The following is a 12,791-nucleotide window of genomic DNA, read 5'->3' on the forward strand; positions in this document are numbered from 1 at the left end:
TTTCTACATGTGTGCTGTTTTAATTTTCAATGAAAAGGTACTTTTTTTTTTATAATAGTTTTAAACCCAACGAAGGAGTTATCATCATAGGAGCCACAAACTTCCCAGAGGCATTAGAAACGTAAGTATTAAAATTTTTGTGATATATTCTAGAATAGTGATGAACTTTAAAAATATTGTGCTAAGTGAAGGAAACCCATCACAAAACATCACATATTATATGATTGCTTTTATATGAAATGTCTAGAATAAGCAGATCCATAGCAACAGAAAGGAATTTAGTGGTTGCCAGAGATTAGGGAAAATGGGGAATAACTGCCAGTAGATTTGGGGTTTCTTTCAGCTGGAGAAGAGAGGGAGGGGGTAAAAATTCTCTAAAATTAGATTGTGGTGATGGTTGGGCAACTCTGAATATATCAAAAACCACTGGGTTACACTACCAAACGTAAAATAGATAGCTAGTGGGAAGCAGCGGCACAGCACAGGGAGATCAGCTCCGTGCTTTGTGACCACCTAGAGGGGTGGGATAGGGAGGGTGGCAGGGACGGAGATGCAAGAGGGAGGGGATATGGGGATATATGTATATGTATAACTGATTCACTTTGTTATACAGCAGAAAATAACACAACATGGTAAACCAAATTATACTCCAATAATGATATTAAAAAAAAACAACACTTGGGTTTTCGACTTCAAATTCTATGATATGAAAATTGCAACTCAGTAAAGCTGCTAAAAGAATCTTCTCACAACTTAAACATCACAAAGCTTTTGGGTGGGGGGTAGAGAGGATTTTTAGAATAAAATTTACTATAGTTTAAAATTTTTATTGGTTTTATTATATAGAAGTTATTCATACTTTCATTTGATCTAATAGTTGGTTCTTGCCTAAGACTCTAGTTTAACATTTTGTACTTAATAGCAGTAAGATGGATGTGTAGCTCTCATAATAGATTGCTGTTGAATTATTTGTTCCTTGACTGGCCGACTTGCATGTCTTTGTCTCTGAAGGGTTGTATGCTATCTAGATGCACACATTTATCTATATGAACCTTTGTTCTGCCTTCTGGTTATTGAAACTGTTCTTTGAGCCACGTTTTATAAGGAACTAATCTGAATATTTATGTTCAAAATAAATATTGGTTGCCATTGTCTTTCCATCTTCTCTTTAGGATGTCAGTCCTGTTGAACTTGACCTTCAGCACAGTCAGCTTATTAATTTATATTTTCTTTTTGTATTCTCCCTTTAGCGCCTTAATACATCCTGGTCGTTTTGACATGCAGGTTACAGTTCCCAGGCCAGATGTAAAAGGTCGAACAGAAATCTTGAAGTGGTATCTCAATAAAATAAAGTTTGATCAGTGTAAGTCTTAATTCGACGATACAGACATTATCTCCATAAAATGGTAATATATCAATCCACCCTGTTTGTGGTCCTTACTCAGGATGTCTTAAAAGACAAATTCCTTTAAATGTCTATTTTTCTCTCCTCTTGTTTGTCCATAAAGTCCATTTCTCAATGAACGTGTGTCCAGAGATTCTGTCATTTTGAATCCCGATTCTAAAGAAAGTTTTCTTTTGAGTACTTAGATAATACTTGATGAAATCTATGTATAAATGTTTCTTTAGATGAATGTAAAATATAAAATCATATAAAAAGCACCTGTATATTATGAGCATAGTACCTCATGATATAGTCACTTTGGGGCCAAAAGAGGGGAAGCAAACTATAAAACAAAACACATGGAAATATTATGGAACTACCTGAGTAATAAAAGCAGCTATTAAAGCTGCAGTATTTTCAAAGATATCTGAATCAATTCTTAAAACCAAGTATGTTTCCGATAATAAGGGGGGCTTTTATGTCCAAAGTTATTTCAAGATGAAATTCTGAAAACAAAATGTCTATGAATGTGCTTTTCCAGTTTGTGGTTAGGCCATAATTAAAGGTTTGTAAGTCGTTATCTGGCAACTCTACCTTTCTCTGTTTATCACAAAATTATTTAAATATAAGAACTTTTGTGATTTGTCCCAATGACAATTTTAATGGTGTGTTTACTAGCAGTTTTGGCTTTTTCCCCTTAGAATTTAGTGAAGTAAGCTTTTGTAAAATTACAGTTCATGATGGCTATCTTCTTTTTTCATTTGCAATGTGAGTTCTTTATGAAGAGCTTTTTATTAGCTCTTCTGAAATTTTAATATTGTGTCCTGTCTGCATATAGCTGTTGATCCAGAAATCATAGCTCGAGGTACTGTTGGCTTTTCTGGAGCAGAGTTGGAGAATCTTGTGAACCAAGCTGCTTTAAAGGCAGCTGTTGATGGAAAAGAAGTGGTAACCATGAAGAAACTAGAGTTCTCCAAAGATAAAATCCTAATGGGTAGGTTTTCTTTTTTTTTTTTCCCCTATCTTATACTGTTCATTATGTTAGAGAAAAAATTCTTTTTTTTTTTAAATGGCCACTTGGTAATTTTTGGTTTGGTGGTAATTCACTCTTTTTTAAAAAATTTTTATTTATTTATTATTGGCTGCATTGGGTCTTCGTTGCTGCATGCGGGCTTTCTCTAGTTGTGGCGAGCGGGGGCTACTCTTCATTGCGGTGCATGGGCTTCTCATTGTGGTGGTTTCTCTTCTTGTGGAACATGGGCTCTAGGTGCGTGGGCTTCAGTAGTTGTGGCTTATGGGCTCTAGAACTCAGGCTCAGTAGCTGTGTCGCATGGGCTTAGTTGCTCCGCGGCATGTGGAGTGTTCTTGGACCGGAGCTCGAACCCGTGTCCCCTGCATTGGCAGGCCGATTCTTAACCACTGCGCCACAAGGGAAGTCCGAGAAAAAACTCTTAATTTTGAGAGAAAGTTTATAAAAAAGAAAGGTATAGAAACATGCAAATATATACTCTAACAGAGCAACACAGTTTGGCCTGTTATAGAACAAATACATTATAACTTATATTACACTCTTTGGGGGGCATGAGTGCCCATGTCTTTCCTCTTGTCTGATATTGCTGATAAAAGAATAGTTAATTTTACTGTTTTTCAGAATTTAATTTTTATTTTAAATCTTGAATTGCCCTCAAAACAGGTTAGTTATGATATTCCTGTTAAATTAGAAGTTTATTTTCTAGAAATAGAATACAGCTTTTCCTTTTGATATAAGGATTAAGATGACAGTTTTTACAGTTTGGTTTTCAGTTGACAAATTATGGTTTACATGGGTTGTAGAGTGGAATCTACTCATGTTTTAAACTTTCAAACTTTTAAAATATTTATTAATGATATTAAATCATATGACTCTAAGAATGACTTTGAGACAAAGGAGCTTCATTCATTTAAATATATCTTCTTAATGGAGTATTTTACTTAAGTAAATTTTTATTCTTAGGGCCTGAGCGTAGAAGTGTGGAAATTGATAACAAAAACAAAACAATCACAGCGTATCATGAATCTGGTCACGCTATTATTGCATATTACACTAAAGATGCTATGCCTATCAACAAAGCTACAATCATGCCACGAGGGCCAACACTTGGACATGTATCTTTAGTTTTTCTTTTCTTTCAAATAGTGCTCCCCAGGAGCTTATGTAGGAAATTGCTGATGAAAACATTTCAAAAGGAAATTCAGCTACTTCCTAGGTGTGTTGATACTTTCTTCTTTAACTTCCTCAACTGTCTTGAAATCAGACATACTTGTGAAATTTACCTGCTAATAAAGGATATCCTTAATATTTCAGATAATATATTTACATTATGAAATGTAATTCAGGAATGACAGCAAAATATAATTCTTAAATATGTAGTTGCTCTTTTCCCCTCAAAACAAATTATGTATCATAGTGACTGGTTCAATAGTTTTTCTAAGTTTTTTCTCATTGAGTACAAGTTTCATTTTCATATCTTTCTAATTATAGACGTTTATTTTTATTTATTTATTTTTTAAATTTTATTTTTGGCTGCGTTGGGTCTTCTTTGCTGCACGCGGGCTTTCTCTAGTGGAAGCGAGAGGGGGCTGCTCTTCATTGCGGTGCGTGGGCTTCTCATTGTGGTGGCTTCTCTTGTTGCAGAGCACAGGCTCTAGGCGTGCGGGCTTCAGTAGTTGTGGTACAAGGGTTCAGTGGTTGTGGCTTGCAGGCTCTAGAGCACGGGCCCAGTAGTTGTGGCGCACAGGCTGAGTTGCTCCGCGGCATGTGGGATCTTCCCAGACCAGGGCTCGAACCGTGCCCCCTGCATTGGCAGGCAGATTCTTAACCACTGCACCACCAGGGACGTCCCTATAGACGTTTTAAACATTTTTGTGCAACGAGGGACAAACAGTTGTATTGCAGCATTAACTACTTATTATTTATAAACTGCACTTTTGCTTTCCTCATTTTATACATAGCTGGTTTGGTAATCAATCACCATGACCATCTCTATTAAATGCCGCTGAGCTTTCAGCATCATGGTATTAAGTAAGGTCATGAGAGACAAACGATAATTCAGGTTATTAATGTAAGTGTTTCAAAACTGTGTCTGAATTTTTTCTTTGTTTTTCAATTGTCTAGGTGTACCTGTTGCCTGAAAATGATCGACGGAACGAAACTAGAGCTCAGCTTCTTGCTCAGATGGACGTCAGTATGGGAGGAAGAGTGGCAGAGGAACTTATATTTGGAGCTGATCATATTACAACAGGTTGGCTGTAAAGAATCGCTTTGGTTCAAATTGTGTTTGTTGGTTTAAAGATTTTTTTTAACTTGAGTTTTATGTATATTTCAAAATTTTAGGTGCTTCCAGTGATTTTGATAATGCAACCCAAATAGCAAAGCAGATGGTCACCAAATTTGGAATGAGTGAAAAGGTAATGGCTAATTTTAATCCTTCCTCATGTATCAAATGTTGATGTGCCAAGTGTCTCTTTGTGAGAGAGGATTCTCATTATAAATTGATAGATTTTCCCCTGTCTCATTCCAAATGGATTTAACAAAGCTGACTCTAAACTAAATGTCATTTTCTGAGAAATGTAACATACTCTTTCCATTCCAGCTGCTCAATCAGTAAGAGTTATTACTTCATGAATTAACCAAATGATAATATAAATTCTTTAGCTTTTTTTATTCATATGACATCGAAGACCTACTTGTTGAGCTTGCTTACTTTGCCCTTTCCACATACTTCACGTTCCTACGTTATCACTGTGGCTCCATAAAGCAATTCCAGTACTCTGTGAATTGTGGATTTCTGGACTAGAATAGCTGCTAAGGTTTTCTAAGAAGGTACTCAGAACGATACTTAGGATTTAAAATTTTCCCTCTTGCTCACACTTTTTAGTATTATACTTTCAGAAGAATAATGAAGTTTTTTTGCCCTCAAGGGCATTTTTATATTGTATTTTTTCCTTGCCCCCATGATATGTATTTTCTTATGCGGCATGTGGGATCTTCCCGGACCAGGGATTGAACCCGTGTCCCCTGCATTGACAGGCGGATTCTTAACCACTGTGCCACTAGGGAAGCCCAGAACTATTTACATTGTGATTTAAATATTCAGTTCTTCTTTAGCTGATATATTTCTAATATTTTATGTATTGTCTTTAATTTGATTATTTTACTTGGACATGGTTATGTTCAAAATGTCTAGTAATTGTATTGTGTTTATATGACCTGTGGTTCTTGGTTTTAGTAAATTCATTTTTACATTTTCCACCCAATTTTATAAGGACAAAACTATAATTCGCTAGTAAAATATTGGCAGAAACATTGTACAGGCAAATATGACACTGCCAAAAATGAACTGTTATTACTGCTGTTATTCATAAGCTGATAAACTTAATTCAGACTCACCTTTGGAAAGAGAGTTGAAGGATTTAAATGAAAAGTTCAAGGTGGGTTGCAAAAAAAAAATCAAATGTATGGAAGTCAGGGATCACCTCTAATGATACTGTATTACAGTATTGAGAGGTGAGTGTGTTACCAAGTAAAAGAATGGAAATTATATCTTTTCTGGCCATTCTAGATTGAGTAAATTGGTGAAATCTCAAGAGGCAAAAGGAGCAAACTCCCTTTCCTTTTAGCACGTATACTGAAAAGAGAAATAGATTTCTGTGTTCACAGACCTTATTTAGAAAGCAGATGAGTACAGTGTATAATTTTATTTCTTAAGTAGCTTTTTGTTTAAGTAGTCCTCAGTTATCTCTATGATAGACTTTGAGGTTAAAAATGTAACATTTGAAAGTATGAAAGAGTTATCTTTAGGGAACGAAGCTTTTAAATGCGTTTATCTTTCATAACTAGAAGTCAATAGATTTTATAGTTTTTTTAGGGTGCATAAAGGCTTTTTATCTCATTTAGGGTTTTTGCTTCTCCTAAGGTTTCTGCCTCTTACATATCTGCTTTGTATTTCAGGATTCATATGAGCGAGCAAAACATATCTTGAAGACTCATGCAAAAGAGCACAAGAATCTAGCAGAAGCTTTACTGACCTATGAGCCTTTGGATGCGAAAGAGATTCAGATTGTTCCTGAGGGGAAGAAATTGGATGTGAGATGATAGCTCTTGATGCATTGTTGGTTTTATTGCAAGACCATAAGTAGCACTGCAGTAGTCGTATTTTGCAACACTTTTCTCCCATTCTTGGTATCACTCAAGGGTGTGAAACACTTTGTCAGTCTTTTGTCACATTTATCTAATTTCGATTATTCTCATGATGGACACCTACTGCAAACAGCAATTTATTAAAGAAAATAAAGAACTATCAGGATTGAAAACAGCTTGTTTGAGAAATGTCAATCAGTTATTAAGTTGAAAATAAGTAATGATTTTATGGTTGGTTACAGTGCTAGATGTGAATAGAAATTGTGCCTTTAGCTCTTGGGAAGTATTTTTACTTAGGAAAATAAAATTCTTGAAGGATTGTTTTTATTTCTAGACAATACCACTTATTTTTGATAAAGAAATGATGTTATTTGGCTATAGGTAAATCATATTTCTACATACATCAGTGGAAACTTCATTAAGATGCACTTAATTATGATCTAGATTGACCATATATAAAGTGTTTTTTTAAAAAAATCTAACAGTAGAGAATTGTGAACCTACAGATACCATCGGAATTTAAATGATTATTATAAGCTTTTTAAAATGCAGCTTGCATTTTCATGGTCTTTTTTTTTTAACATTACTATCACTCTGAAAATGAAGTTTATTTCAGAGCAGCAGTATTTTGTTAAATAAACAAGTAACACACCTCAAATTATGAATAACTGTGTAATTATGCTTTGCGTTAAAACCAAAATAAAACCAAAAACCCAGTCCCATTCAGAGTGAACTTTTGAATTATGCTGTGTTAGAAATGGAAAGTTGTGTTTATTTTTCAGTCAGATTTTGTGAATATGAATGTGTTGTTACAGAATTTACAGATGACTTTATTTAACTCAGTAGAAAAATTATTTTAGAGCACATTGTAGTGGTTTTACAACCATACTATATTCTTGAAGTGATTTTATTAAAATTACCTACAGTTTTCTAGTAACTTTTAAGCTGTATATGGTCTTCGTTGAGGTTGGTAGAGGGAGCTTGCTACATGATATTCTTGCCCTTTATTTGGGTAGTTTAAAATTTTGATGTACTTTCAAACTTAGAGAAACATTACCAGAATAATACAAGGAATTCTCATATACCCTTGATTCTGATATACCAGTTATTTTCATTTGCCCGTTTTTTATTGCCCCTGCTTCCTTTCTCCCTTCCTCCTCTCTTCCCTCCCTCCCTCCTTCCCTCCCCTTCTCTCTGTGTTTATATATATATGAGTAGACATGTCTTTGCGTGGACACGTTTTCATTTGTCTTGGTAGACTTCTAGAAATTGCTGTGTGATGTGGTGAGTTTCTGTTTAACTTTTTAAGAACCTGATGAACTGTTTTGAAAGTAACTATAATGTTCCAACTACCAGTGTATGAAGGTTCCCGTTTCTCCATGTCTTGTACAGTGTTTCTTATAGTCTTGTCTTTTTGACAAAGCCAATCTAGTGGGTATGAAGTAGAATCTCATTGTGGATTTAATTTACATTTCCCTAGGACTAGTGATTTTTTTTTTTTTTTTTTTTTTTTTTTTTTTGCGTTATGCGGGCCTCTCACTGTTGTGGCCTCTCCCCTTGCGGAGCGCAGGCTCCGGACGCACAGGCTCAGCGGCCATGGCTCACGGGCCTAGCCGCTCCGCGGCATGTGGGATCCTCCCCGACCGGGGCATGAACCCGTGTCCCCTGCATCTGCAGGCGGACTCTCAACCTCTGCGCCACCAGGGAAGCCCCAGGACTAGTGATTTTGAACATCCTCTGCTAGGCTTTTGGTCATTTGTATATCGTCTTTGGAGAAATGTCTGTTGAAATCCTCCCTCCCCTATTTGGGTTGTTGTCTTCTGTGTTGTAAGAGATCATATATTCTAAAGAGAAGTCCTTTATCATATGGATCTTGGGTTTTTTTGGGTTTTTTTGGTTTTTTGGTGGTACGCAGGCCTCTCACTGTTCTGGCCTCTCCCGTTGCGGAGCACAGGCTCCGGACGCGCAGGCTCAGAGGCCATGGCTCATGGGCCCAGCTGCTCCGCGGCATGTGGGATCTTCCCGGACCAGGGCACGAACCCATGTCCCCTGCATCGGCAGGCGGACTCTCAACCAGTGTGCCACCAGGGAAGCCCAATCTTGTTTTTTTTTAATCCAGTGTGAAAATCTCTGTTGTTTGAGTAGGGTGTTTAGTTCCTTCATATTTAATATTTATGTAGTTGTTTTTACATCTGCCATTTGCTATTTGTTTTCTGTTTTTCTCATATCTAAAGAGATCCCTGTGTTCCTCTTCTTCTTTTCTGGCTGCACAGCATGGCTTGTGGGATCTTAGTTCCCCAACAGGAATTGAACCCGGGCCCTTGGCAGTGAGAGCACGGAGTTCTAACCACTGGACTAACAGGAAATTCCCTGTTCCTCCTATTGTGAGTTATGTCTTAGCAGTTGCTCTAGGGATGACAGTACGCATTTATCACTCTTAATCACAGGCTCCTTCAAAATAATACAAGTTTAATTCTGTCAAAATGTAGTAAATTTGTTGCTTTCTTACCTACTTCTTGGCCCTAAATAGCAGAAAGAAGAGGAGAGATGACCTAGAGAACCTCAGTCTCTCCACTGGGAATTGGAATAGCCTCTAATTTTAGCCACAGAAGGTTTTTCTCGACTGTATATGTTGGGATTTTGCAAAAATCCTGTTCTGATGAACCTCCAGATGAGATTGGTGGGAGGAGTGAGTGGTGTGGCTCTTACTCCTTAGCTGCCCAGAATGACTGTCGTCTCTGAAGGGGTTATAGGGAAGTCGTGTCCATATCCCCCTCGCCAACCCCCCACCACCCCTGTACCTCCTCCTTTTAGTTTAGTGTATATTAGCAGGTTGGGCTAGAGGAATCAGCTGCTATGCGGTTGATTTTTTTTTTAACCCTTTCCCTTATTTGCCTTTTACTCCTCCCCTTAATCTAAAAGCTCTGTTTAATGCAACTGGAAATCTTTATCCTCCTCCCTCCCCCTTCCTTTATATATTGAGGCTTTGGGGTAGGAGAAAAGTGCACAACCCACCACCCCCCTTCCCCTCTGCATTAAAATTCCTTATTTACCCCTTTTCCCCTTCACATTTCGTCCCACTCCTTTTCTGGAAAAAAGGAGCCTTTTCCTCTCTGTGACCCTAAGAGCATACTGCACAAGGGAAATCGCCCCCATCCAGATGTGGCTCCACTCTTCATTTCTCTTGTCTTCTGCTGCTCTTTTCCTGGTGCTCTTTTTGTCGGTGGGGTGTGGGTAATAGAACAGCCATGGGCTTTGGGGGACCTTTAACTGTTTGTTTTTTCCTTTTCACTTATATAAACACAGAACGTTCAATTTCAGAGAACCAAAAATCCCACCTTCCCACCAAACACTATTAAGGGGCATGTCTTCTGCTCCATACCCTTTCTGTTTTTCTTTCTCTCTTGTTAATGCTTTTAAAAACAAATGAGTTTTTTTATATAAATAAAGTTTTTAAAGTGTGAAAAAAAAAACAAACACAAAAGAATTAAGAAAATGGTCATAGGAACATACATATTGATAATTACCTTAAATGTGAATGGATTAAATGCTCCAACCAAAAGACACAGGCTTGCTGAATGGATACAAACACAAGACCCATATATATGCTGTCTACAAGAGCCCCACTTCAGACCTACGGACACATACAGACTGAAAGTGAGGGGATGGAAAAAGATATTCCATGCAAATGGAAATCAAAAGAAAGTTGGAGTAGCAATACTCATATCAGATAAAATAGACTTTAAAATAAAGAATGTTACGAAAGACAAGGAAGGACACTACATAATGGTCAAGGGATCAATCCAAGAAGAATATATAACAATTATAAATATATATGCACCCAACATAGGACCACCTCAATATATAAGGCAACGGCTAACAGCTGTAAAAGAGGAAATCAACAGTAACACAATAATAGTGGGGGACTTTAACACCTCACTTGCACCAATGGACAGATCATCCAAAATGTAAATAAATAAGGAAACAGAAGCTTGAAATGACACAATAGGCCAGATAGATTTAATTGATATTCATAGGACATTCCATCCAAAAACAGCAGATTACACTTTCTTCTCAAGTGCGCACAGAACATTCTCCAGGATAAATCACATCTTGGGTCACAAACCAAGCCTCAGTAAATTTAAGAAAATTGAAATCATATCAAGCATCTTTTCTGACCACAACACTATGAGATTAGAAATGAATTACAGTGGAAAAACATAAAATACACAAACACATGGAGGCTAAACAGTAAATTACTAAATAACCAAGAGATCACTGAAGAAATCCAAGAGGAAATCAAAAAATACCTAGAGACAAATGACAATGAAAACACAACAATCCAAAACCTATGGGATGCAGCAAAAGCAGTCTTAAGAGGGAAGTTTATAGCTATACAAGCCTACCTCAAGAAACAAGAAAAATCTCAAATAAATAAAATAACTTTATACCTAAAGGAACTAGAGAAAGAAGAACAAACAAAACCCAAAGTTAGCAGAAGGAAAGAAAACATAAAGATCAGAGCAGAAATAAATGAAATAGACACAAGAAAACAATAGCAAAGATCAATAAAACTAAAAGCTGGTTCTTTGAGGAGATAAACAAAATTGATAAACCATTAGCCAGACTCATCAAGAAAAAGAGGGGGAGGACTCAAATCAATAAAATTAGAAACGAAAAAGGAGAAGTTACAACAGACACCGCAGAAAGACAAAGCATCTTAAGAGACTACTACAAGCAACTCTAGGCCAATAAAATGGACAACCTGGAAGAAATGGACAAATTCTTAGAAAGGTATAACCTTCCAAGACTGAACCAGGAGAAACAGAAAATATGAACAGACCAATCACAAGTAATGAAATTGAAGCTGTGATGAAAAATCTTCCAACAAACAAAAGTCCAGGAGCAGATGGCTTCACAGGCGAATTTTATCAAACATTTAGAGGAGAGCTAACACCCATCCTTCTCAAACTCTTCCAAAAAATTGCAGAGGAAGGAGCACTCCCAAACACATTTTACGAGGCCACCATCACCCTGATACCAAAACCAGACAAAGAAACGGCAAAAAAAGAAAATTACAGACCAATATCACTGATGAAGATAGATGCAAAAATCCTCAGCAAAATACTAGCAAACAGAATCCAACAATGCATTAAAAGGATCATACACCATGATCAACTGGGATTTATCCCAGGGATGCAAGGATTCTTCAGTATACACAAATCAATCAATGTGATACACCATATTAACAAATTGAAGAATAAAAACCATATGATCATCTCAATAGATGCAGAAAAAGCTTTCAACAAAATTCAACACCAATTTATGATAAAAACTCTCCAGAAAGTGGGCATAGAGGGAACGTACCTCAACATAATAAAGGTCATATATTACAAACCCACAGCAAACATCATTCTCAATGGTGAAAAACTGAAAGCATTTCCTCTAAGATCAGGAACAAGACAAGAATGTCCACTCTCACCACTATTATTCAACATAGCTTTGGAAGTCCTAGCCTCAGCAATCAGAGAAGAAAAAGAAATAAAAGGAATATAAATTGCAAAAGAAGAAGTAAAACTGTCACTGTTTGCAGATGACATGATACCATACATAGAGAATCCTAAAGATGCCACCAGAAAACTACTAGAGCTAATCAAAGAATTTGGTAAAGTTGCAGGATACAAAATTAATGCACCGAAATCTCTTGCATTCCTATACACTAATGATGAAAAATATGAAAGAGAAATTAAGGAAACACTCTCATTTACCATTGCAACAAAAAGAATAAAATACCTAGGAATAAACCTACCTAGGGAGACAAAAGATCTGTATGCAGAAAAGTATAAGACACTGATGAAAGAAATTAAAGATGATACCAACAGATGGAGAGATAAACCATGTTCTTGGATTGGAAGAATCAATATTGTGAAAATGACTATACTACCCAAAGCAATGTACAGATTCAATGCAATACCTATCAAATTACCAATGGCATTTTTTACAGAACTAGAACAAAAAATCTTACAATTTGTATGGAGACAAAAAAGACCCGGAATACCCAAAGCAGTCTTGAGGGAAAAAAACGCAGCTGGAGGAATCAGACTCCCTGACGTCAGGCTATATTACAAAGCTACAGTAATCAAGACAATATGGTACTGGCAGAAAAACAGAAACATAGATCAATGGAACAAGATAGAAAGCCCAGAGGGAAACCCACACACCTATGCT

General features: G+C 36.7%; 2 protein-coding genes across 9 annotated transcripts in view; one reads left to right on the forward strand and one right to left on the reverse strand.

The window, feature by feature from the left end:
* The window catches only part of LOC308614815 (ankyrin repeat domain-containing protein 26-like), a 168,724-nt gene that overhangs the window by 92,563 nt on the left and 63,370 nt on the right, over window positions 1-12,791 (reverse strand). The gene's annotated exons all lie outside the window — the stretch shown is intronic.
* On the forward strand, window positions 779-6,653 carry LOC308614823 (ATP-dependent zinc metalloprotease YME1L1-like). Its single transcript, XM_081229590.1, has 6 exons — window positions 779-1,363; window positions 2,223-2,378; window positions 3,378-3,529; window positions 4,539-4,665; window positions 4,758-4,831; window positions 6,375-6,653. Exons 1-6 carry the CDS (start codon window positions 1,174-1,176, stop codon window positions 6,516-6,518), a joined length of 843 nt encoding a protein of 280 aa, XP_081085716.1. The 5' UTR covers window positions 779-1,173; the 3' UTR covers window positions 6,519-6,653.

The sequence above is a fragment of the Mesoplodon bidens genome, assembly GCF_964165515.1.
Source record: "Mesoplodon bidens genome assembly, chromosome: 3".
NCBI lineage: Eukaryota > Metazoa > Chordata > Mammalia > Artiodactyla > Ziphiidae > Mesoplodon > Mesoplodon bidens.

Coding starts and splice junctions, on each gene's coding strand:
- LOC308614823 (XM_081229590.1), top strand. CDS start 1,174: ATGTCAGTCCTGTTGAACTTGACCTTCAGCACAGTCAGCTTATTAATT. Junction 3,530..4,538: donor GAGGGCCAACACTTGGACAT/GTATCTTTAGTT, acceptor TCAATTGTCTAG/GTGTACCTGTTGCCTGAAAA. Junction 4,666..4,757: donor AGCTGATCATATTACAACAG/GTTGGCTGTAAA, acceptor TCAAAATTTTAG/GTGCTTCCAGTGATTTTGAT.